The following is a 23,244-nucleotide window of genomic DNA, read 5'->3' as shown; positions in this document are numbered from 1 at the left end:
GGAAACCTGTCTTGTACTCTTTTCACAAAGCAATTGTAACTAGAGTTTGATATTTTACAGGTTCTTTCAGAACGCTCTAATCCTGAAGTAGACAGTTTTACCAAGCCACCTCCATTTTTCCCTCCAGGAGCTCCACCTACTCACCTTCCACCACCTCCTTTCCTCCCACCCCCTCCAACTGTCAGTACTGCTCCACCTCTGATTCCCCCACCAGGTAAATATCCTGCACTATATAGGATGTGGATAATGAGAGATTTGTTAACATCAAATTCTTGAGGTGCATTGTGCAGAATTTCAGAATTTCATGTTCTGCTCTTTTTTTAAATGTATCTGCAAGGCAAACCCAGAAATTTTTGTTTTTACTTTCTCAGTAAGCATAATCCCAAGTAGTAAATAATTACTTAAAGACTAACTGCTGGTTCTTGTGTTCTTGAAAATGTTTGAAGTGAGAAGTTGTTTTCTGTAATTCAGTAACTGTTAATGCCATTGAGAGGTACATGTTAACACATTATTCTACAAACTTTAGAACTAGAAGTATGGCATACCATGAATTTGTGTCACAAGTTGGATTCTCTGATGTCTAAGGTCAAGGCAGCAAGAGAAGTTCTAATTACCCTTTTCTCTCACAGCATGTGTGAATTCCCACAGGTCTGATAATATTGCATTTTCTCCATATCCCTTCTTCCAGTTAGAAGTCTTATTAGTCCCTGATGGTTTTTTCCAGCATTCTGTGTCTGTGAATCAAAGCTCTTTGAGAACTCATCCCATTGTTAATCTGTTTTGAAATTTACTGATATTTACTGAACATTGATTGAAATTTGGCATATATCGAAATTTACTGGGCATTTGCACAAGTGGTACAGTGGCCTGTACTTCTCATTTTAAGACAGTAAGTTCAAAAGGATTTGGCAAGAAACTAAGAACTGTCAGTGAGAAATTAAAATAGATGGAGAATCTTTGTGGTGTATTTGAGTAGGAAAGTGAAGCATTTGTCTACAGAAGAGACTGATTTAAGGTGGAGCCGCTTTCCTTATTTTCTCCTGGTCCTTGAATTCTTTGGCTTGGCTTGCTCTGAAAATCATGTGGAGCAGTTTCTTTGCTATTCTGCTTGCAGAGGAAATACTTTAAAAGTTTCTCTGTTAATATTCTTATGTAGAAGCAAAGAAGTCACATTATTTGAGTGCAACTAGTATGAGCTTTTATAGGGTTTAAATCCTCAGAGAAGTTGCTTCTTCAGTTGCCCCTCCTAATTTTAAAACTTAACTCATTCTGCCTGGCAAGCTCTGGCTTTCCTCCATGATGGTCATACACAAAAATGACAGCACATAGAAAACTGAGAAGAGATTTAAAAATGAAATAATTCTCTGCCCTTTTTTTTCTTTTTTAAAATAAATATAAAAAATAGAGTCTCTGAAGTGAGATTATGGTAATGCTCTGGTGATTTTGTTTCCTTACTGTAGAGGGGGAAGGACAGAAAGGGATGGATGTGACAATAATACTTGCTGTGGTTTTAAGCTTCATTTAAACCTTTATGATAAAACAATATATGTAATGCATTGCAACTTTTTAGAAAGTAATTCTTTTAATTGTAATTGGATTCAGAAAAGGTGTTCTAAGTTGTATATTATCAAAAACATGAGAAGCCCCCTCACAGACACCCCAGATGCACTTGGTGCAGGGGTGTCACATACAGGTACTGGACTGTTCTTATGAAACCTCTCACCTGTTGAGATTTTAAAGGTGAAGGAAATCCACATGTGTTGCAGATCAAGCCAGCAGGTTTGGCTTTAGTCTCATGGTTTACGGGCAGGTTTATGACACAGGCTTGTTCAGAAGGTCTTCTGGAACATCCTTCAGTACTTCAAGTAGATTCGAAAATAATGATTAAGAGCTGTGGATTTAGTTTCCTCAGGCCTGTGTTTTAATTGTGCTGTTGCCAGCTCTTTATCATCAAAGCTGTTCCAAAAATAGGTTCTACCATCCCTCCTTGGTTCACTGGAGTAGGAGTAAAAAAACTACACTTACCCAATATTAAACTGGGACTACTTGCCAGAAAATTTACGTATTCCAAATATAAAACATCCTACAAAAGCACCTTTGAAAAAGGATCTTGCTTTGAAGTTATGTCTCTTGTTCTGTATTCATTCACTCTTGTGATTCAAATCTTTTTTGAGGAGCAAGTGCTGGAACAATTTAGAGCACCAAATGTAGAAAATTCTCAAACAGTCCTAGGAGATGACTGGCTGTGGCAAAATATGTGCTAGTTTCTGTTTGCTAGGTTTATTGCTATGTTGGTGTAATTTTCATCTAAAGCAAAATATGTATGCTTGTTACCAAGGCTTTAAAAGTTTGTTCATGTGCTTTGGTTTGTCTGTAGTTAAAAATGTGACATGCATTTGTGATTTAGGAAAAAAGAAATTTCTCTGAAATACTGAACTTCTGTTGCATAACTTTGCAATGTATGCCAGGCTTTGGTGTGACCGCTCAGGCTTGGCATCCTAAGTGTGTACTTCTAATCTTTTGATACAGAGAATTTGACCTAATTTAGCCTATGGCAAGAGAACTAAGTTGAGATATATTACATTTTGAGGGCTAGTACACAGTTCAGCTAATTTACAGTATGTTGTTAAACTCTGGCTGTGTTGTTCATGTTTGATTCCTTGCTCCCCAAGCAGAGCACTTGTTTTCCTTTAGTAAAACACACTTGATTTTCTGTAAATACTTACCAGCCCTGAGCTAGTACAATGTGCTGAAGGCAGTTTTGAGCATGGTAGGTAAAATAGTGCACCAATGACATTTGAGTTGCTTTTGGCACACAAGTCTGAGTATTTAGGTTTATGGCAGCACAAATGAGGTTGTAGGGACATGACAAAGTTGATACTAAGCCACGTTCTTGCATTGGTACAATGTAGTCTCTTCATTGCAAGAAATGACAAAATATTTCAGTGTCTTTTCTCAGAAGTAATAATTGGCTGGTGACACTAAAGTATATTTTCATACACTTAGAAGGCAAAGGAGTGAAGAGTTAAGAAATTATTTCTTTTCCATTAACTGAAGCTTATGATTTTTTGTCTTGTTTTGTGTTGTATTTGTGTATTAGTGAAGAAAAACATTTATTTAGATATTTTTTAGATTTTTTGTCAATTTGGCACGTAGAATCTTTTATCCTTTTTGATACCACCAAGTAAATTAGCTTCTGTTTTAAAATTATATAAGCATTAATCATGACTCTTTAAAAGTTCTTAAAGGTTTTTGTGGGAAAGTATGCTTATGGGCTTTTTTGTGTAATAACCTCCATTAACCAATTCATTAAAATTATTTGGACAATTGGTCTCTAGATATTAGTTGTATTCAGTCTGTCTTAATTTTGTTTGAATGGTTGCTAAGTGAAATTTTTCATTTGGCTTTTAGTCTTGTGGTGATATTTTTACTTTTAATTCTGCCCAAGATAACATTCTTGTAAATGAGAAATGTATTAATTGTTTACAAAAAGGAAAATTTTCTGTATTAAAGAGGAGTTAGCTGATGGATTTCCAGGCAGTTTTCTGGAGAGTGCTGAGTGCTATTTGCAGTGCTAACAATATACTGGTTTTAGGGCAGCAGTTGAAATCTTTTGTAGTATAAGGTGGAGCTAGTAAATCACTTTGAGAGAATTTCTGGTATTTTTCTAGCTTATGTTCCTAACATTGCTATATTATAGCAATTATATATTATTATATATTATGTAATATATACATGCTTAACATTATTTATCATATTTTTCCTATGTTTTAGGCTCATGAAGGATCTATTAATTAGAACAATTAACCAAAAAAGATTAATAGTAAACACTTTTGCTGTACAACAGTTTGAGTTCTTAATCTTGATTTTCTTTCAGGAATTTTCATTGGGTGTGGTACCCAGTGTTCTTAACAACTGTAGTGCACATTGGAAAGCTTGCGTGTTGGTGACGAGAAAATGGCTCATGCAGTTCAGAAATTTGGCTGATGGAGTTCACTGATTTGCATTTTGGCTAAGAGATCTGATTTTAAATCCTCCAGATTGGACAGAAACCTCAGTTATATTTCACCATGTGTTTAATCCTATAGGATTAATGCTGTTAGGAATTAATGTCAGAGAAATTGCCAACAATTAGTGAACTTTGATATTGATCTCTGTTCCTCTGCTTGCATATTCCTTCATTCTGTCCTTCTGTCAAGTCAGTCTGGGTGCAGTTGGCATTTCTAGACATTATAAATACATAGATTTAGTAAAATGCTGCTGCCATACAATAATCTTTTAATTTTAATGTTGAACTAATGAGATATATGTAAATTTTGTCATGTGGCCAGTACAGTTCTGTGTGAATGTTTATGCAGTTATGTCAGTACTGATGAAAGCACTTGCCAGAGTTTTCTGTTCTCTCCCTCCCCAAAGTTTTGCCATGAGCAGGCAGATTGAACATACATACATACTTTTTAATGGAAGCAGAATTGTTGATAACTGAAAGTGCTTTATACCTGGTGAAGTAGTCTATTTTCTGCCAGTATTGTTTTAGCACAGTTTATTATATAGCAGTGTAATGTGTTTAGTTCAGGTAAGGCTAGTTCTTTGCAAAGCATGGGAAGATAAGAACCTTTGAAGTGTACAAATTATTTTTACCTTGTAATAATTCCTTTCATAATCAGTAAGGTAGGTTTATATGTTGATGCAGTTAATTTTGTTAGGTCAGCTAATTTAGTTGGGAACAATTTTCTCAGCTTCTAGTTAGATTCATAACAGCTTAGCTAGATCTGAAAATCAGGTTAGAGTAATTCTTGCACATGTTTCTGTTAAAGGCTACTCCTTTCTCAGATAGCTACAAGAAAATAGAGAAAAAACCCAATCTTTTTCCCTCCACGTAGCAAATGAATGATGAACTGCAGTGTCATAGCATTGACTCAGACATCTGTATTGCTTACTGCTGCCTGAATTTGTTCAGTGGACCTACTGTTTCCTGTGCCAAGCTATTGAAGGTCAGAGGCCAATTGCATTTCCTTCCATGGAATGTAAAATAAAGCAAATGTAGTCTATGGGATGTTGCTTTCCTTCTGTATATTAAGCATTTTAGAATTATTAATTTAATTCTAACCTTGAGGCCCAGAGTCACTCTACACTGTTTTTGCCTCTAAATAAATAAGATCTTAAAGAATAGGAATTTAAATCAAAAGCTAGATTTCACAAGGCTTGTATAAAATTTTATCAGTATTAATGTGACATCTTGACCCGAGGACACAGAAAATATGTTGTCATTCTTCTTAATCATGTACGCAGTGAAAGCTCAGTCTGGTTTCAGATCTACAGATAAGAAACTATTACTATAACTGATATTTGTTGTCTTTTTAGGTATACCAATAACAGTGCCACCACCAGGTAAATTTGCTTAGATTTTTTTTTCCACGTTTGGTTAAGAGATGAAAACTTAACTGATGTGCAACTTACCAACTTCGTTCAACTTTACAGATAAAGGGTTATGCATACTAAACTATATGTGCATATTTAGACTCAGTTATTTTGATGCTGGGCAGAAGAGAAATTGTATGAAAATACTGTTGACTAGTGGACCCAATCAGCCAGTTTTCTAGATGTATATTTCCTTCTTTTCTTTAAAATATTTTTTCTTAGCTATGCAGTAAATAGTTTGGATTGTTGTTTATTAAGTGTTGTTGGAATTTGCCCATGCTTTTATATCACCATATTTTTAAGAATGATAAAGTTTTAATTTGAAGCACTGATAATATATGTTTCATATTTTGCCTTTGTCAAGCTGAAAAGTAGTTCTTAGTCTTACAAAATAAAACCCATTTACATGGAAACAATTTTTTATTGTTCTCTCTGGGATTTGTTTGCCATGGTATGCTTAGCCTAGTTCTTTTATGTGTTTATGGGTGATAGATTTTTACTTTTTCCCCTCCTTATCCAATTTATTGTTACAGGTTTTCCACCACCACCTGGCGGTCCTCCACCTTCCCTCATACCCACAATAGACAGGTGATTATCTCTTTGAAACCTTACTAAGCAATCTATCAGTATTCTGTAACTGAAATAAATGAATAATACTCTTGCATTGCCCATTGTTTTATGGATTTACATCTGGGAAAGGGGAGACAGCTTCTGATTTTTACAGTAATTTTTCAGAAATGTTACTGTTCTCACCTCTCAGCATATTCTGAGTAGGTTACTTGGCCACTTATTAGTTTAGTTATGACACAGTATCGAAATGCCAAATTAGTTACAGTTTTGATAGTAAATCAATGCCAAGATCTAAGGGAATGATAAATAAAGTATTCTTTAGTAGTCTGAAGGCTTGTTTATGTAATCTGTATACTTTTCAGTTATCATATCCTTTTTTATAGATGTACACAAAAATTTGAGCACAGATTCAGGCCTTCATAAACTATAAGAAATGCCAGAGTTCCACAGAATCCAAATTTGTATTTATATTCTGTTCTAAGTGTTCCGTTGTAACAGGCCTAACCTGTTAGTCTAGGAATTTTTCAATATCATATTTATATGCATTTATATGAACATATCTGTTCCTTTGAAGTTGAAAATTCTGTTAAAATACATGATATGGGAGGATGATGGAAAATCTCTGAGAAAAGCTTTGTATGATTTAATTGAGAAAAAAATCCTAACTTAATACATCATATGTGCATTTAAGTAAATTTATTACTTTGTACTGACAGTTGCTGTGGATGAGTGATGCTTCTGATTGTATATATTGTATATACTATATGTATTATACGTATGTAGCTGTTTATTGAAGGAGATAGCTTTGTTGCTAAAGCTGAGTTTTAACATGTATCTTTAACATGCTGAAACTGGTTTTGCACGTGCATTCCACAGTGGGCATTCTTCTGGCTATGATGGTCGTCCTGTTCGTGCATTTTCATATGGCAGTGGTAAGTAAGCAAGCTTGCTGGCTTTGGAAATTTTGACCAGTGTGATACCAAATTGTTTGATACACTTATGAGGATTTTAGCTAGAAGACTAAACAGGTCCTATCACTATTTCATTATGAAAGCTCATTGCTGACCATTGTAAATAGATACATGCTGTTGCAAATTTAAGTACTATTGGTAAATACTGTTGTTTTGCTTATTAATTTATATACTGGATATCTTTTCCTGCTGCTTTTGCAGAACTGTGATTTTGAAGCATTATATACCATAATATGGACTTCAAGGGAGAATTTTTCAAGGCTTTAAAACAGGAGAACAAGTACTGTTGACATATCATCAGAATTTTAACTACTAAGAGCAATCATTCAGAAATCCTGATGATGTACATCTCCTTTGAAAAACCATTTATCCAACACACTATAACCTCCAGCTATACTATTATAAAGTCTTTTTTTTTTTTTTTTAATTACTGTTATGGGGGAAGAAAAATCTGATGCTGGAAAACTTGACTTCATGTTTTTTTCCATAAAAGTGAAATAAGAGTGAACTAGAATAAATGCTTCATCATGTGCCACCAAATGGGCATCCACAGAATGTATGCTGAGTTTAGAACTGTTACCTAGCTTCTTGACCCAAAGGAGAAAATAAGAAGATAAAGTAGATAGAATTATGAAATTATTTGGGTTAGAAGGAATCATCAAAGATTATCTATCTCAAGCCTCCCTGCCATGGGCAAGAATACCTTTCACAAGATGAGTTTGCTCAAAGTCTTGTCCAACCTGGCCTTGAACACTTCTGATGGTTGGGCATTCCCAACTTCTCTGGGCAACCCATGCCCCACCACCATCATCATAAAGAATTTCTCTCTTATGTCCAATCTAAACCTTCCATTTCTCAGAGTAAAACCTTAGCCCCTTGTCCTGTCACTACAGGCCCTGGCAAAAGGTCTCTCTCCATCTTTATTTCTTACAAGTCCCTTTGCAGTATTGAAAAGCCACAATAAGGTGTGCCTAGAGCCTTTTCTCCTCCAGGATGAACAACCTGAACAACACAGGAGAGATGTTCCAGCTCTCTGATAATTTTTCATGGCCCTCCTCTGGACCTGCTATAATGTATCTTTGTTGTACTGGGGTCCCAAGAGCTGGATGCAATACTCCAGGTGGAATCTCATGAGGGCACGCAAAGAACCACCTCCCACCAACCTGCTGGCCACTCCTCCTTTTGATGCAGCCAGGATACAAGTGGCTTCCCAGGCTGCAAACTCACACTGCTGGCTCGTGTTTAATTTTTGCCCACCAGTATCCCCAGGCCCTTCTCTGCAGGATTGCTTTAAATCAGTTCATCGCCAGTTTGTACCGACATTGAGGACTGCCCTCACCCTAATGCAGGACCTTGCATGTTGACAGTCACTGCCTCTGCCTTCAGTACATCTGCCATCCTGCCCCAAGCCTGGTGCCTTTTCTTTCATCTAAATTCTGTTGCCTTGCTCCTAGTTCCTTTGAACCCCAGCTGGTGAGAGGAGAAATTGTAGGGGAAGTTTTGTCTGTTTCTGAGATCTGTGATGTTCAGCACAGATCAAATATTCAGCAAATCTCTTTCCCAAATGTTCTGAAGTTTTAAGCATGGATATACAAAGTGACATTTTGTAATGGCTCTCAATTTCTTGAAGTTGTAGCAGTTCGTGGAGTAACAAGCAGTACTTTTGTCATTGTAAGGATCCTCATCAGTTACCAAATGTTTGCTTTCATGCATTGGAAGCTTGTTGTGTTTTCAAGAATTCTTGGAAAAGAACTCATAAACATCGGCTTTTACACAGACTTCTTTTTTAGCAGTAATTTGTGTTTTAGCAAAAAGGTAAAACCTGAGATGTACAACTGAAGCCATACAGAGTATCATAAGGAAAGCAGTCTTACTAACACATACTAATGTATGTATGTGGCATCTATTACATAGTCTCCAGTGTAGAGTGTTTTTCACTTTGGTGTCTCTTTTGTTAGAATTTTCTATTCTGTCAAATATTGTCAGGGACATAAGAATATTTCCAAGTTTAATGTTGACCTTTAGAGATGATGACATGCTTGTGTTGTTGCAGCACCAGTCCTAAAGGATGACTGTTATCTTGATCTTGCCAACATTGAATTTTAACTTCATCAGCAGGATTAAAATATTGTTTTCCTTTATATGATTATGGAGACCAAGGAGCACAGTCCACTCCTATCTTCCCAGTGTGCTTCCAGTGTATCTTGTATCCCTGTTGCAGCAAAAGCTTTCATATTTGCTGCATAAAGCAATTATCTGTCTCAAAGCTGTCTGTGTCATAGGGATCTTTGAATCTGTAGAGACTCAGTGGCATTTTATCACTGTTGCTCATCTCTTAGTGAAAAATGTTTTCCTAGTCAGCATCATACTGTCGCAGTCCCTGTTGTGCAGTGTGATCACTGGTCAGTGTTTAGCAGTGCTGTCTGTGAATCAGAACCTGGGGACACTGAGAGCTCCACAGCGCAGCTGGGTGCACACATCACTGCAATTTACAATCACTAGGTATATTTATTTAATAGTTGCTTTGGATGATAGCACTGAATCTCCAACCTATTGTCTTCTTTGACAGTCTGTGTATTTCCTAGCTTTGTCAAAATTGCAGGGGAAGATGTGCAAATGGAACACATTGCAAAAAGTAGCAGTCTTGATTAGGGTACTAGCCCTTCTTCTGCCTATCCAAATTCCTCAGCTCATGCTTTGATGTATTTGATGTCTTGCTGTCAGTTGGATTTCCCATTGCAGACCCTTTAGGAAGGTTACATAGTAAAGTAATACTTAACTTCAAGAATGTCTGTTTTGTTTTTGTGCTCTTCCACCACATCAATGTGGTTTAGTCCACTTGCACTTAAATCCTTTCACAACTCAGTGCTACGTCTGCCATCATATCTTTGGCTTTGCTTGAGCTGCCTTTGATCAGCCACTGAAGTGCTTTCCATCATATGCTTGTATACTTTTTCCTCAAGTAGTTCTCTGGTCTGTGCTCTAAATGTTTTTTAAATCTTAGGAACTTGCAAGACATTTAGCATTACAGAAACAATTTAAGAGTCAGTATTTTTTGAGGCACAAGCAAGAAGTATTAAATAGTTTGCTTTATGCTGTGAAGCTTTAAGTTTTTGAAGTATCTCCAAAACTGGGCTCATGTCTCGAAAACTAGTAATTATTCAAAGCTCTCTTCTGTTTTAAAAATAAAATCAGAGTTAAAATCAGAGTTTTTGAAGTGTCTTCCTTCTTGTACAAATTATTGGAATAATCCAGGTAGAAGTAACAGAAGTGACAAATTATTTCATTCAATGTAGTAAAAGCAGAACACCAGTTCATACTAGAAAGTAAGCTTCTTGTGTGTTGTGAATAATTCCTGGTGAAAATCTAGATATAAAAATGTGTAGTGTGTCAAATTACTGTTTTATCTCATGTTACTGGGGAGAAATACTTCTGTCTGATGAGAGTTATTCAAGATGTGATGGAGTATCCCAAAATTTATTGTAAAAGTTTGTACTACCATTAATAATTGGTTTGTAGTATACATTTAAAGTTAAGTGTAAGTTTAAACTTTAGATCAGAATACACTGACAGCCAGTGTCTCATACCATACGTGTGTTGTTGACATAGTGGCAAGTCAAGGAAATTAGCAGTCTTTTAAGTCCAGCTGGTTTTTTTGCTATTTCTGGCTGCTTTCCTTCGACGAATTTCAGGTCTTGGCAGCATAATGAGCAGCATAATATTGTATTAGGACATTTTTATCTGTTAACCCTTCATTTTGCTTGTAGACCTGAAGTTAAACAGTGTCAAGCATTTTATTAGAGGCAAAACCTTGTATAAATGTTTTTTTAAGGAATTGTAATACTTGTAATTGCAAATGTATTTTAACAATGAATTGGTTTTTTCGTGCTCCGCTGCCTGCTCTAAAGGTCTTTTGTATTCCTCCTCTGGACGCTTGGCAAACTGCTCTCTTAAGCTTCTGCCAAAGCTTTCTGGGGCAGGCATACCCAGACGTTACAGGCAAGGCAGTCTGAACTTAGCTGTCAGCAGAAGCCACTGGTTTTATAACCCAACAGTATTAAGCACAGCACCAGTAACACACTTTACATTGTTCAGTAGATATTTATGTTAATTGTACTGTTAATCTCTTTGTGACACCATGAAGTCAAGTAAATATTGTTCTCGTGTTATAGATGATGAAGTGGAGCTCAAAACAAACGATTTATTGAAAGTTAGGAAAGCTAGCAAGGCAGATAAGCAGAAAGGGAGAAGTCCTCAGTACTGTAAGTCCGCTAGAGAGTGCTGTTTCCAGCTAAATACTCAGCCCTTGTTTTTTCCTTTACAGGATGCGTTCACGGGACTTCTGGCGAGGGAGGGCAGGACAGAACAATTGGGGCATTAAATACAGCAGTTCTGTATTACACTGAAGTTGGCAAAAAGCAGTGGAGAAGCATTCCTTCTCCCCATTGCTAGCTATCTAAAAAAGGTTGGGAGACAGTGTTAAGACTTCCTTCTTAACATCTTAACATGTCACTTCTAGATTAAGACTATGCTTGATTTTCTTAAACTGTTACATTTTAGTGGTATTAGTGTTTGTGCTGAGTATTCATAAATGTTATCTTACAGAGCACAAGTGGGAGCATTATTTCCTCTCCGCAGAGTGAATTTATTTCTTAAGCTCCTTTTACATCCATAATCAGAAAAGTATGACAAAGCATAGTATAGAATATAAATTACTGAGTGACAACTTCATAGCTAACATTGTATTTTAAATACAATGATTTTAAAGTACAAGAGATAAAAATAATAGCATTTAACTACAAGGCTGGAAGTGTCCTTTTTCTGAACTATATTTTCAGAGCACTTGAGTTTCAAAGGCAGTTTTGTTTTCCAATTGTTTTTGTTTTGTTGTTCCCCAAAAATAAAGCCATTTGACCACATAGAATCAGATTGTTTGAGCAAGTATTTGCACAATTTTTTTTTACCCCAAAAGTGTTTAGACAGTCTTTGGGGTATGGTTTTGTACATCCTCATAAGAAGTACTTAAATGAGTGCCAGAAGCTTTTGTAATAATCATGGAAAAAATGCAGTGTTTGCTTAGCATTAAGTGAAAGGGGAAGATTCAAAAATGTAATTGGAGAAAATTGACAAATGTGTTTTCATGCATTAGTTTCCATATGATATTTGATTTTAATCTTTCTAATAACTACATCTCTTTCTTTAGTCACCTTTCCACACCCTGCAGGTTCTGCACCCTCGTGGTCTAGTCTTCTGGACACCAGCAAACAGTGGGATTACTATGCACGAAGAGAGAAGGATAGGGAACGTGAGAGAGAGAGATCCCGAGATCGGGACCGCGACCGGGACCGGGACCGAGACAGAGATCGGGACCGTACCAGAGACAGGGAAAGGGACCGAGATCACAGTCCGTCTTCAAGTGCGTTCAACAGGTCAGTGCAGTGTCCTAAACGTGCTGGAACTCTGCTCAAAAGCCTTGTCTCCGTTAAACAGGGTACTTCAACATTCAGCTTTAGTGTTCTGCTGCATGTTCCAAAGAGCTGGGTGGTGTGGCTTCTTCACCTTCGCCTTTTCTCTTGGAAACTATAATTCTAAATTTCCACATGTAAAACAGAAGCAGGAAGAAAGGACAGTATACATCCAAGCTGGTCCTAGTGCTTTACAGGTTAAAGGTGATTTAAGTCTTGAGAATATCTGAAATATTCATGTCTTTTTGACATCAGTAGGTTTAGAAAAAATCTACAGAAAAATATATAGAAATAGTAAATTAATTTTAGTTGCCAGTTTGGTACTAAGAGCAATGTATTGCAACATTTGACTTTAATTAATGATAATAAATAGCTGCTAAAATTATTAATATGGTTGTTAAAAATGGCTGGATAATAATCTCTCCTCTCCTATTTAAAACTTTTATTTCAAGGTTAAGAAATTTAATTTTGATTTAGATGATGAAAATCATGTCAGATAAATTTATTCAGCTAATTGCTTTTTTAAAAAAAGCTGCAACTGTTCTGTGGTTCATGTGCTCAAGCACAAAGCATTTAATGTTGAGTTCATTATGGCTCCATAGAACAGAGGTCTATTGGTTAGCCAGATTTTTTTTCTAAATTTCCTCTGCTTGTTATCTGCTAAGCTTTTTGGGGTAAATATCTGACGCTTTTTTCTCAGTGTTCATTGTTATGTTTAAAATTTGCAGAATCTATATGTTAGCTATTAGGCAGATTGTTTTTACTAATGGTTTTAAGCCAAAGGGAGAGCACTGAGAGTCAACATTTCTGTGGTTGAGATGACATTTTTGCATGATGATTGTCAGCTGAAGACCCAAACTGGATGCAGGCTGGGGGATTTTCCATGTATGCTGGTGTGGTGATGTCCTCTCCTGTGGGCATGTGCTTCGTTCCAGGGTCAGTTTCTTAGGGCTGAAGACCTATCTAAACATCTGTTTCTCAGACAGCTTGATTGAAGGCCAGAAAGAGCCCTGGTCATTCAAGGGTGCTTGAAATGAACCTTAATAGCTTCCAGGCCTCAAGAAATCTCTGTGCTGCTGCCAGAGTTATCTGTAAAGGAGGGGGAAGAGCAGGCCTCGACTTTTTTATGTGACTAAATTATCCACCATCTGTAGCAAAGCTGTTGCCACATGGCTGTATAGGAAAATGGGAGGCCCTTAACTGGGATAAGTTACTTGGTTTGGGAATCACAGAAGAGGTGTGAGAGGCTTAAGAAAGAACATGCAGATATAATATTTCTTAAGAAGGTTTATTTTCAATTCTGTGCACTTATGAAAATAAAATGAATGGAACTGTGAGGAAGAGAACATGAGCTATTTTAAAGACTGCACAGATTTATAGCTTTTATTTATTTTCCCTTTGTTTAAACTTTGATCAAGTGGTATTTTGGTGGAGTTTGTAGTAAGCATCAGGTTTATCATTTTACTGCTCAGAAATTACGGCTTTTAGCAGAAAAATACTCAGAAAATAACACTTTTAGCAGTTATTTTCCAGATGAATAGTGTGTGGTTTTGTTACAACATTTCTTAAAATTATCGGAAAATAGGATTATTTTTGTTCTATTATAACCAAAATGTGGTTTAAAAATGAACTTTCAGCTGTCTTTATAGTCTGTTCTGCTTTTACCCTGCTATCCTCAGAGAAAAGTGTGCATTTTCTCAATGCATCTCACTCTGCCCCCTTGAGAAGATGCCATTATTTTTGGACTGTTTCCCTTCTGCAAAGGTTGGGACTTTGTTTGTTTGGGGTTTTTTTTGTTTTGTTTTTATTTTGGTAGTTTCAAGTCAATTAGTTACCACTAAAAATGTAGACATTGGAATTTGATTGATCTGTTACTGTATTGTGGTTCTTCCTCAGCAATTTGAAAAATAAAAAAAAAAACAAAACAGAAAAACAAACCCCAGCAACTGTGTTTCTAAAGTCCTGGAACTTAATAATCTCATTCAGAAGAGGAGATGAGGGTCTGCCTGGCTGGATTGCAGCTTTACAGGATTTGGTGTTCTGGTGGTCAACAAACTGAAAAAGACTCCACGATCAGTGTGCAATGAAGGTCAAAAGCATTGAGCAGCATTAGAGTGTTCCTGAAAGTTCTTGTCTTGGCAAACTGATTTTTTGCTTTACTTAGAGAAGTTGTTTATTTTCATCAGACACACTTACAAGCTGTCCTGGTTCTTTAGTAGTTTGCCAAAATAAGGTTTAAAAGGGAGTATCAGTAATATTTTTAACCTTTTCTATAGTGTTTTAAAATAACTGGGTAACGGAACAAATGCAGAGTGTGAGTTACCATTAAGGGCTTTGGATCTCTTTGAAACCAAGCTGTAAGTCTACAAGTAGCCAAGCTTATCAGAAGTTAGTGTTAGGCATTCAAATTTTAACTTTTTAATTAGATACTGATCATCAAAATATTAGTTTTGTGAAGCAATATGAGATACGGGAGGAAGCTGCAGTTGCACAGAGAGGCTGGGGAGTCTCCATCCATGGAGATACCCTGAAGCTGTCAGGACATGGTACTGGTCAGCTGGTCCTGATGGCCCTGCTTTAGCTGGGGGTTGGTCCTGATGACCTCCACTCATGCCTTCCAACCTCAGTTTTTGTGCCATTTGAGCACAAATGTGCTTTTCACTATTTGATCAGATTACTCTCAGATATGAGGTTATAAATGCGTTATAAAGTCAATGAAGTTGTATTACTCAGTGGCAAATCATATTTTGAGTTCAGTAGTTGTAGCTGTAGTTTTCCTGGTTTTGATGTGTGAATATTTTTCATGTCCCTCAAAAAAGCAGAATTTTCTATTGAGTGGCTAATGTTTCTCTACAGTGTCTTAAATTACTAATTTCTGACATTTGCTTAATGATGTAATCATACAAGTTTTCATAAAAAGACTAGTGCTGTTGCTTCAGGTGTTCCCCCTTCTCACTGAGTTTTCATGCATAGCTGTAATAATCATTAATGTAATATCCTCACTTGGATAGTGAGGATCCAGGTTGTGGCAGATGAAATGGGGTTGATCTCAGTTCTCACTGCTCCAGGACATGTGAAATCTCGGTAGGCTTGAGCTGTTCTCCCTGTGTGATCTGTCTGATCCCTTCTGCTGCTGCAGGGGGACCTCAGGAAGATAATTTCTTTCATGGTATATGTTGGCAGAGACAGAAACGCTTGTCTGTCTAGGTCAACAGTATCTAAATTGTTACTGATTTTACTGCTTTAGAAAGACTGGTTACATTGTGCCTTTCTTTAGGACTTGGTGGGGATCTCCCAAACTATAGTAAGGGCAGACTTCGTGTGATGTATAAATAATTACACTGAGGTAATTTGTATTGAAGTTGCACTCCTAAATGATGCTGGGTAGGATTTTCTTAGAGAAATGATGAAATGATCATGCCTTTTTAAGCTATGCTAATGTACCATTTGAGTTGTGTTGGCTAACAATGGACTTTGGAGTTTTCTTGGTTTTGTTTTTTTTTAGATTTCAGTAAACTCTTAGAACTGCCCTTTTCATCAAGTCAAAATATGAAAATATGTTTTTAAGTAAAGCCTTTGAATTCTTGTCTAACCTGTGATATTTAGGGGTTTTTACCAACATTGTGGCAGGGCAGCACTTCATGGCAATCCTAGAGAGAAGTAGAAGTAGAGACTAGTGAAAAATTAATTTCAGAAGCAACCCAAACTTTTAGTATATTTTACTCTTTGTACTTAGTATTTCCTTTTCTTGAAGTGAGTGTAAGGAAGTAGATAACTGTACCAAAATCTAATTTTAATTTACCCAAATTGTATAATAGTCCAAAAGTGTGCTGATAAGTGTTGAATGTTTCAAACACTGATCTGAAAAAATTACTGAAGTTTATGTAGGATTGTATTTTCTTCACAGTTAGATACAGGTTCAAGCTAACAGCTTGATAACTCCTATATAAACTTAGTGGGGCACTGTTGTATTCTTTTTTCTTTCATTTTAAATGAAAAATTTCCTTTCAAAACTGCATTAACTGCACAAGTCTAGTGTATAACATGAAGAACTTTATTGTCCTTTAAGCACTAGAACTCATGTAGACACCCAGAAGCAATATTAAGATTTTCCAATATTAAGATTTTTTCCTGATTTAGCTTGTTATTGTTATACTCCTTGGTCTTACTGTCCTGAAAATCTCTTCTTTCTGAATCAGTGATGAAGAACGCTACAGATACAGAGACTATGCAGAGAGGGGCTACGACCGCCATAGGACAAGCAGAGAGAAAGAAGACAGACACAGAGACAGGAGGCACAGAGAGAAAGAAGAGACTCGACACAAGTCATCTCGAAGGTTTGATTTCTCTTTTTTTAATAGGATATGAAAGACTTGCCCAGTTTAAAAAAAGGAAAAAATAAAAGAAGTAAACTTCTTTTAAAAGAACCCCAAACAAACAGGAGTTTTGTGGAAAGATTGTAAACACTTGAATGTGTTACTTGGAACAAGTCTGCCGTATAAAACATGGACAGACAAGAAGCAATACTGAACCTGGGTAACCTCGTATTGAGTGACAGTCAGTATGTGAACAGAAATTAGGACACTGGGGAAAGAAGGGTAAAAATAGTGAGTCAGAAAGGGGTGGAATGAAGCTGACATTCAGCAGCATGAACAGAACAACTCAATAGTCATTCTCAGTAAGTAAATTAATCCTTGCAGTCATTTGATAGAAATTGTTCTACCTGACCCATTTTAAGTTAGAAATAAAAGTTAAGTCCAGATAATGGGGTCAACAAGAATGTCAAATTATTAAGGAATGCCAACAGGTGCATGACATTGTTAAAAGTCTTGCTATTAGAATATGGGTTACAAATGGGAAAAATCATTCTATTTTCCCCCCAAAAAGTACAGGATGGATAGATGTATGTTCCATTCCAGGAAAAATTCAGTTCAATAACAAGCACTCAAAAAACTCTGAGTTGGGAGCAGATGCCAGTTTTCAAATATGAATGCAGAAGCTGTTTTTTTGGTACTTTGTAATGAAATAGGGCCTGAAGCATCAAGTGTTTGAGGCATGTTTTCTCTCTATTTAGTAACAGCCGACGTCGTCACGACAGTGAAGAAGGGGATAGCCACAGAAGGCACAAACACAAGAAGTCCAAAAGAAGCAAAGAAGGAAAAGAAGCCAGTGGTGAACCTGCTCCTGAACAGGAAAACACTGAAGCTGCCCCTGTGGAATAGGCTTGTGTGATTTTTTTTGCCTACTTGCATATATATTAGTGCCAGAAATAGATTACTATAAATCTTGTTATTTTTCTGGGAATTATAATAATTTGCTCTTAATCTTGTTCTGTTAGTTTGAAATCAAAGGTTACTTTGGTTTTTTTTGAAAATAAAAGAACGAATTTTTCATGTTAAGATTCTTGGACTGACTTTGTCTTTTAAGAAACAGTGAGAAAACATCTTACATCTAGAGGCTTATGCTCTTACAATATAAGTAGGGCTTAAATTCTTTGTATTAAATTGTCTCCTTTTTTCATAAGCCAACGGGAAGGTCATTCTTTTACTGACTTTAGAAGCAGTGTGCATTCATTTTATTATATACCCAACATCTGGAACAGTGTGGGTTTAGCATAGCTTTTGGAGACTTATTTGGAAAGGTCATCCTTTACTACAGGGACACACAGGAACTGCAGGCTCTTCAAAAGCCTTGTAATAACGTGAAGCAAAAAAAAAAAAACAGGGAAAGTGGGAAAGGTGCCGATTGTTCTTAGTTGAATGGAACACTGAGCATGGTGATGATACACATGATAATTATGTCTGGTTTGTGTGGGTGCATAAGGATGAATTAAGCTGGATAATCGTCCCTGCTGCTTTTCAGTGGCTTAAGAGAGAGTTCATTTTAGTCTTTGTTCTAGGGGAACAGCTGCCCTTAACATGATAAAGATTAACAAACATATCCTCTTCCCACTGTAGGCTTGTGAGATAAAAACAAGACTGTGGAACATGAGTAATTTGCAGAGAAAGACAAAGGACTATTTTAAAAGATATATAAGATCATCATCACTTTCAGATTTACTTCATGCAGAACAGTATCAAGTGTGATTGATAAGGCAGTTCCACAAAAATTTTACTGCTATTCAAAAGACTTACTTGATGGCATTAGCAGAGTGCAGTGTATTTCCTTAAAAGTAATAGTCTATATAAAAATCCCAGATTTAATAGTATTAATCAGAACAAACCAGGGAAACGAGGTAATTTGGTTTTGGATGAAAATAATGTCTGTACAAGTACACAGTTACAATTATTTTTAATTATTTTAGAAATTTCATTCACAGTTTTACAGACTAACAAACAGTACTTGAAAGTCTTGAAAATACCAGCTTCATGCTGACCATGAAAAGGTACACATAATCAAAGTGCTATTAATGTGTTGGATAAAAACCTTCACCTGATTATTGCAACTAGAAAAATTGCAAGAAATATTTCCATTAGTAATTCAAGGTTTTCTTTTTGTAAATCAAAATAAAATGGGTGAGCAGAAGCTGTTGCTCCTTAAATTCCATTATTATTATTATAATGCATTAAATAGATATATAGGTATGTATAAAAAACAACAAAAACCCTTAAGAACACAGGGAAGGAAGGACTTAAGTCTGTAGCTTGGATCACTCTGAAGTGATTTTTCTGACGGGTGTCACTGCTTTGCCTAAACTTGACTTTTCTTGACATGCAGGTTGAAATTTCACAAACCTTTTCTTTATAAATACATACTTTACTCCCCAAAAAAGCAAAGACTGGTGTTCCTTTTTTTTAAAATGTTTTCCCCATGTTAAGATACTTATCACACTCTTCATGAAGACTTGTTTTATAAAAATGTGCCAGGCCAGGACACAATTGTGAGAGTAATTTTTCCTTTTAGTTCTTTGAGCATCCTTGCCAAGCAGGCATGCATCATTCCTGATGTGTTCCTGCCATTGACAGCAAGGAGGATGTCACCGCATCTGAAAAAATAAATGCAAGACAACAATTAAACAAGGTGACTTCTTATCTTAAATGTTTTCAAATGCCAAAGCACATGCTTAAGCTGGGGGAAGGGGTAGAAATGAGTATTATGTTTATTCTCTGGCTAACTACTGTTCATGAATAAGGGGATAAACCAGGTGAAAATATTTCACTTGTTTGGGTTTCTTACAAATTTATAATTAATTCAACACATTTGAAAGAAAACATGATATAGTTCTTCTGACATTCATTCTGGTAATTCCTCATCACAGAATCATAGAAGGGCTTCAGGTGAAGGGAATTCAATGATAATCCAGTTCCAATCCTTGCTCTGGCCAGGGACACCTTCTACTAGACCAGGTTGCTCAAAGTCCCAGCCAGCCTGTCATTGAATATGGACGAGGCATCCACAACTCTGGGCAACCTGTTCCAGTGCCTCACCACCCTCACATTAAATAATTTCTTTTTAATATCTGGTCTAAAACTACTGTATTTCAGTTTAAAGCCATTGTCCTTTGTCCTAGCACTGCATACCCTTGTAAAAAGTCCATTTCCAGCTTTCTTGTAGGCCCTCTTTAGGTACTAGCATGATCTGTGTTCTGAACAACTGTACCTTTTAAGCCTTGTTAATTGATGTACGTTTGTGCCATGATTGTTCATTTACTCTCTTCAAGTGTATTGGTGTTTGCAGGTAAGGTGTTTGGTTGGGGTGTTTAGAACTGGAGACATAGGAAATGTCTGTGCTGGCATGCTTTGTAGCATCCCAGAGATCAAATTGACTCTTCTTTTAACTTACATACTACTAGATTGCTAGACATCTGATAACATTCTGCTATGAAAGCAGATCTGCTAAACTTCAGGATACTTGTGTCCTGTTTCCTTATCTCCTGGAGTTACTTCTGTATCAGTGAGTCCTTCCCCCGTCCCTGCCACTGCCCTAATGAAAACATGTTTTTTAAAAACTCCCACAGGTTAACCGGAAGAACTTACATAAATGCTACTTTTTTTAGATATTAATCATTACCTAATTCTGCCATCGTTATATGCTGGTGTTCCCCCAACAATGGATTTGATAAAGAATGGTTTGTTCCCAGTATGTTCTTCATAACCTCCTACGATGCTGAAGCCAAGACTTCCAGATGTATTTCTTCGTAATACAATTTCTTTGCAGCTGTACAAATATCTGAAATAAACCAGTTTAATTAAATGTTTATAGTTAACTTGAGATTCTGATGAACCACTAATAATGAATCTGCCTTTTCACGGACCCATACACTGTTCTTAAGAGTTAAAGTAGTGCCATATTTCCACTGTATTAAGCACCTACACTTCTCCTCTGTTCCTGTAGTACTGTTTTCCTGTTACAACCAGATAACCAGTTATCCCAAAAGTAAAATTAGTCTTGGGCTTAAGTACTAAATTAGGTTTTTTTTTGTAGGGTAGGAATCTATGCAAATGCTCTGGTTGCTGTGATGGAGAAAAGCACTTAAGCCTGGATTTAATGTTTGTAAATCAGCAATTCAAAAAGCTGTATTTCTTCTACCTTATACACCCCAATGACTTGTTTATCTTCCAGATATGAGCCTGTATGTGATTAGTTAGGTCAAAGTGCTCAGACACTTAATACTGTGGTGCATGTCAAAGTGAAATAATTTTTTAAGGCCAATGGAATGAACTACAAAAATGATAGATTACACAAAGACAGGTATTGGTGGAATTAGGGATCCTGAGCTTTTCTTGTTGAGTAATCTGATAAGTCACAGCATGGAAGATAAGAGAAACTTATCCATGTGAGTCAGTGCTTTGGAGTTCTGAATCTGCTCTCAAGAAGATAGCTTGTCCTTACTGTAATGATTAACACAAGATTTTGTTGTAAGAGAACTGATACCTGCTTCTTCCTCCATTTGTCTTTTGAACGTATTTTATGATACTGTATGTTATGTTCATCAAAGTTTAGGTTCCAAAAGTAGGAATAGGGGAAAACTAAGAATAGTGTTATAAGACTCTTAAATGTTCACTAATGCTCTGAGTACATTAATTTGCTTCCTTTTAACCAAATTAATTCCATTTGTTAGAGAGTGAGTGATAAAAATTTCTATCCATAGTACTTTACCATCTTATTAGTGGTGTCCCCAGGAATGACCGAAATTTCTGAATGTCTAAAAATATATTTGCTACTCCAAATCTTAAAATATAGGCTGACCTACAGCAGGCAACTGTTACAAGCTCTATTCAGAGACATTTTAGGTTTCTAAGAAGCACCTGACACTTCTATAGGAAGATAAATAGCCTTTATCTTAAGGACTGATATGCCTAGTGTTTTAAAAATTGTGTTTTAAATAGTGCATTTGCTGTCTTTCACAGCATAATACTAGATTAGTCCCCCAGGGCCTACAAATATTCACCTGCTGCCAGGATGGTAGGTATGCAATATTTGCACAAGAATTCACTGGTTGCTAATGTAAGAAACAGGTGACACTTGCTTCTTCCTGAGCAGCCAGGCATTATTACTTTACCGTCTGTGGACTTCTTCAATGTGCAAAATCACTTAAACTCTCTATGTTTAATGGTACTTATCAAGGTCATGACCAAGCAGTGCCAGGATTCAGCCATTAGTGCTATAATTCAGTGTTGATTTTGGGGCAGAGGTCTCTGCTGCCCAGTGCTACACTCACTAAACTGCAGGTGGTCTAAGGAGAGCCATCTCCTTGGAAGAGAGCAGCTCACAGTCTTCAAGCCTTTATCGCTAAATCCAGAAGATGAGGATAAGGAATAATTTATGTGTGAACCTGCCTCAGATACAAGATTTGGGGATATATAGGATCTAGCCACAGGGTCCTATCCTGAGCAATACTACAACTAAGCATCAGTTACTGATGCATGAGGAATTTACCAGTGCCTGTTTTCAAGTAGTTAAATGTACAATTCCCTGCTGATTTTCATAAAGCACAAGTAGCCTTATGCTCTAGGAATGAAAACCAGCCCAACTGCAGGAGAATTTCAGCACTAACAGCTATGAAAAGGGTAACTCCCTCCTCCCTCCCCATTACAGTACACAAATGGCAGCCAAGTAAGTAATATTTGAGAATTGTTTCCACCAGCGTCCTACAGGCCAGATTGAGTTACTTTGGAGGTATTTCTGTCCTAATTTCATGTTTTACATCTTGTTGTACCCCAGGTTTGCAGAATGACTTTGGCCACCTTGTCTCTTTCTCATCTCACTTTACAGATGAAGAAAAGCACTTGTGTGAAGTACTAATGTTTGTAAATGTTATGACAGGACGATCTAAAAAGTATTCTAAGTACTAGCTGAGGGAAGGAAATGTGAGGAGAGCAAAGAAAGGAGAGCAGGAAAACAAGCAAGGGTAGAAGCAGCATCACAGAGCTGGGGAAATGCTCTTCGCCAGCTGTTCCCTGTTATTTCCTTTGTGCATGCTTCACAACAACATGTCCCTCTACCAATAAAGGAGTTCTGTCTTCCTAAACAACAAACAATTAAATTAGCTACCCTGAAATAAGTCTTGGGGCGAGAATGCTTAAGGTCCTGCATCACTGTTTCCTCCCGCCGCCCAGCCCGCAGCCCCTCCGCTTGCGTGCAGGCCAAGTTTTGACAGATGTCAGATGCACATGTGCACGTATTTTATAACCACCACATATTGGATCGTACTACAGAAAGAACAGAGGAGCTGTTTATGTATTATTAAGCCATACAAAAGTGGGAGAACCCAATTCTAAGAACTCACAAGAAAAGGACAAACTAAGTGAGATCCATAAATGTTAAATTAGCAAGATGGCTTTTCCAAGTCTTTGAGCTCTGGTGCAAGGGATCAG

The 23,244-nt window shown here is 36.7% G+C and overlaps 2 protein-coding genes across 6 annotated transcripts in view; one reads left to right on the top strand and one right to left on the bottom strand.

Moving 5' to 3' along the window:
- FIP1L1 (factor interacting with PAPOLA and CPSF1) overlaps positions 1–17,826 on the top strand; it is a 37,234-nt gene extending 19,408 nt beyond the window's left edge. For all 4 annotated transcript variants that reach the window (XM_036382492.2, XM_036382491.2, XM_036382494.2 and 1 more), the window contains 7 exons: positions 61–214; positions 5,365–5,391; positions 5,955–6,009; positions 6,868–6,923; positions 12,166–12,391; positions 16,627–16,764; positions 17,502–17,826. In XM_036382492.2, the coding sequence (XP_036238385.1) occupies positions 61–214; positions 5,365–5,391; positions 5,955–6,009; positions 6,868–6,923; positions 12,166–12,391; positions 16,627–16,764; positions 17,502–17,649 (804 nt within the window). In that variant the 3' untranslated portion in view covers positions 17,650–17,826. The remainder of the gene's footprint in view (positions 1–60; positions 215–5,364; positions 5,392–5,954; positions 6,010–6,867; positions 6,924–12,165; positions 12,392–16,626; positions 16,765–17,501) is intronic.
- Positions 17,827–18,699: 873 nt separating this feature from the next.
- The window catches only part of LNX1 (ligand of numb-protein X 1), a 65,091-nt gene continuing 60,546 nt past the window's right edge, over positions 18,700–23,244 (bottom strand). For both annotated transcript variants that reach the window (XM_036382490.2, XM_036382489.2), the window contains exons 9-10: positions 20,438–20,596; positions 18,700–19,412 (exon numbers count right to left, since the gene is read on the bottom strand). In XM_036382490.2, the coding sequence (XP_036238383.1) occupies positions 19,277–19,412; positions 20,438–20,596 (295 nt within the window). In that variant the 3' untranslated portion in view covers positions 18,700–19,276. The remainder of the gene's footprint in view (positions 19,413–20,437; positions 20,597–23,244) is intronic.

Source organism: Molothrus ater, chromosome 4, assembly GCF_012460135.2.
Source record: "Molothrus ater isolate BHLD 08-10-18 breed brown headed cowbird chromosome 4, BPBGC_Mater_1.1, whole genome shotgun sequence".
Lineage (NCBI taxonomy): Eukaryota > Metazoa > Chordata > Aves > Passeriformes > Icteridae > Molothrus > Molothrus ater.
Note: the sequence above shows the minus strand (reverse complement) of the source record. Positions and strands in the feature narration are given on the sequence as shown.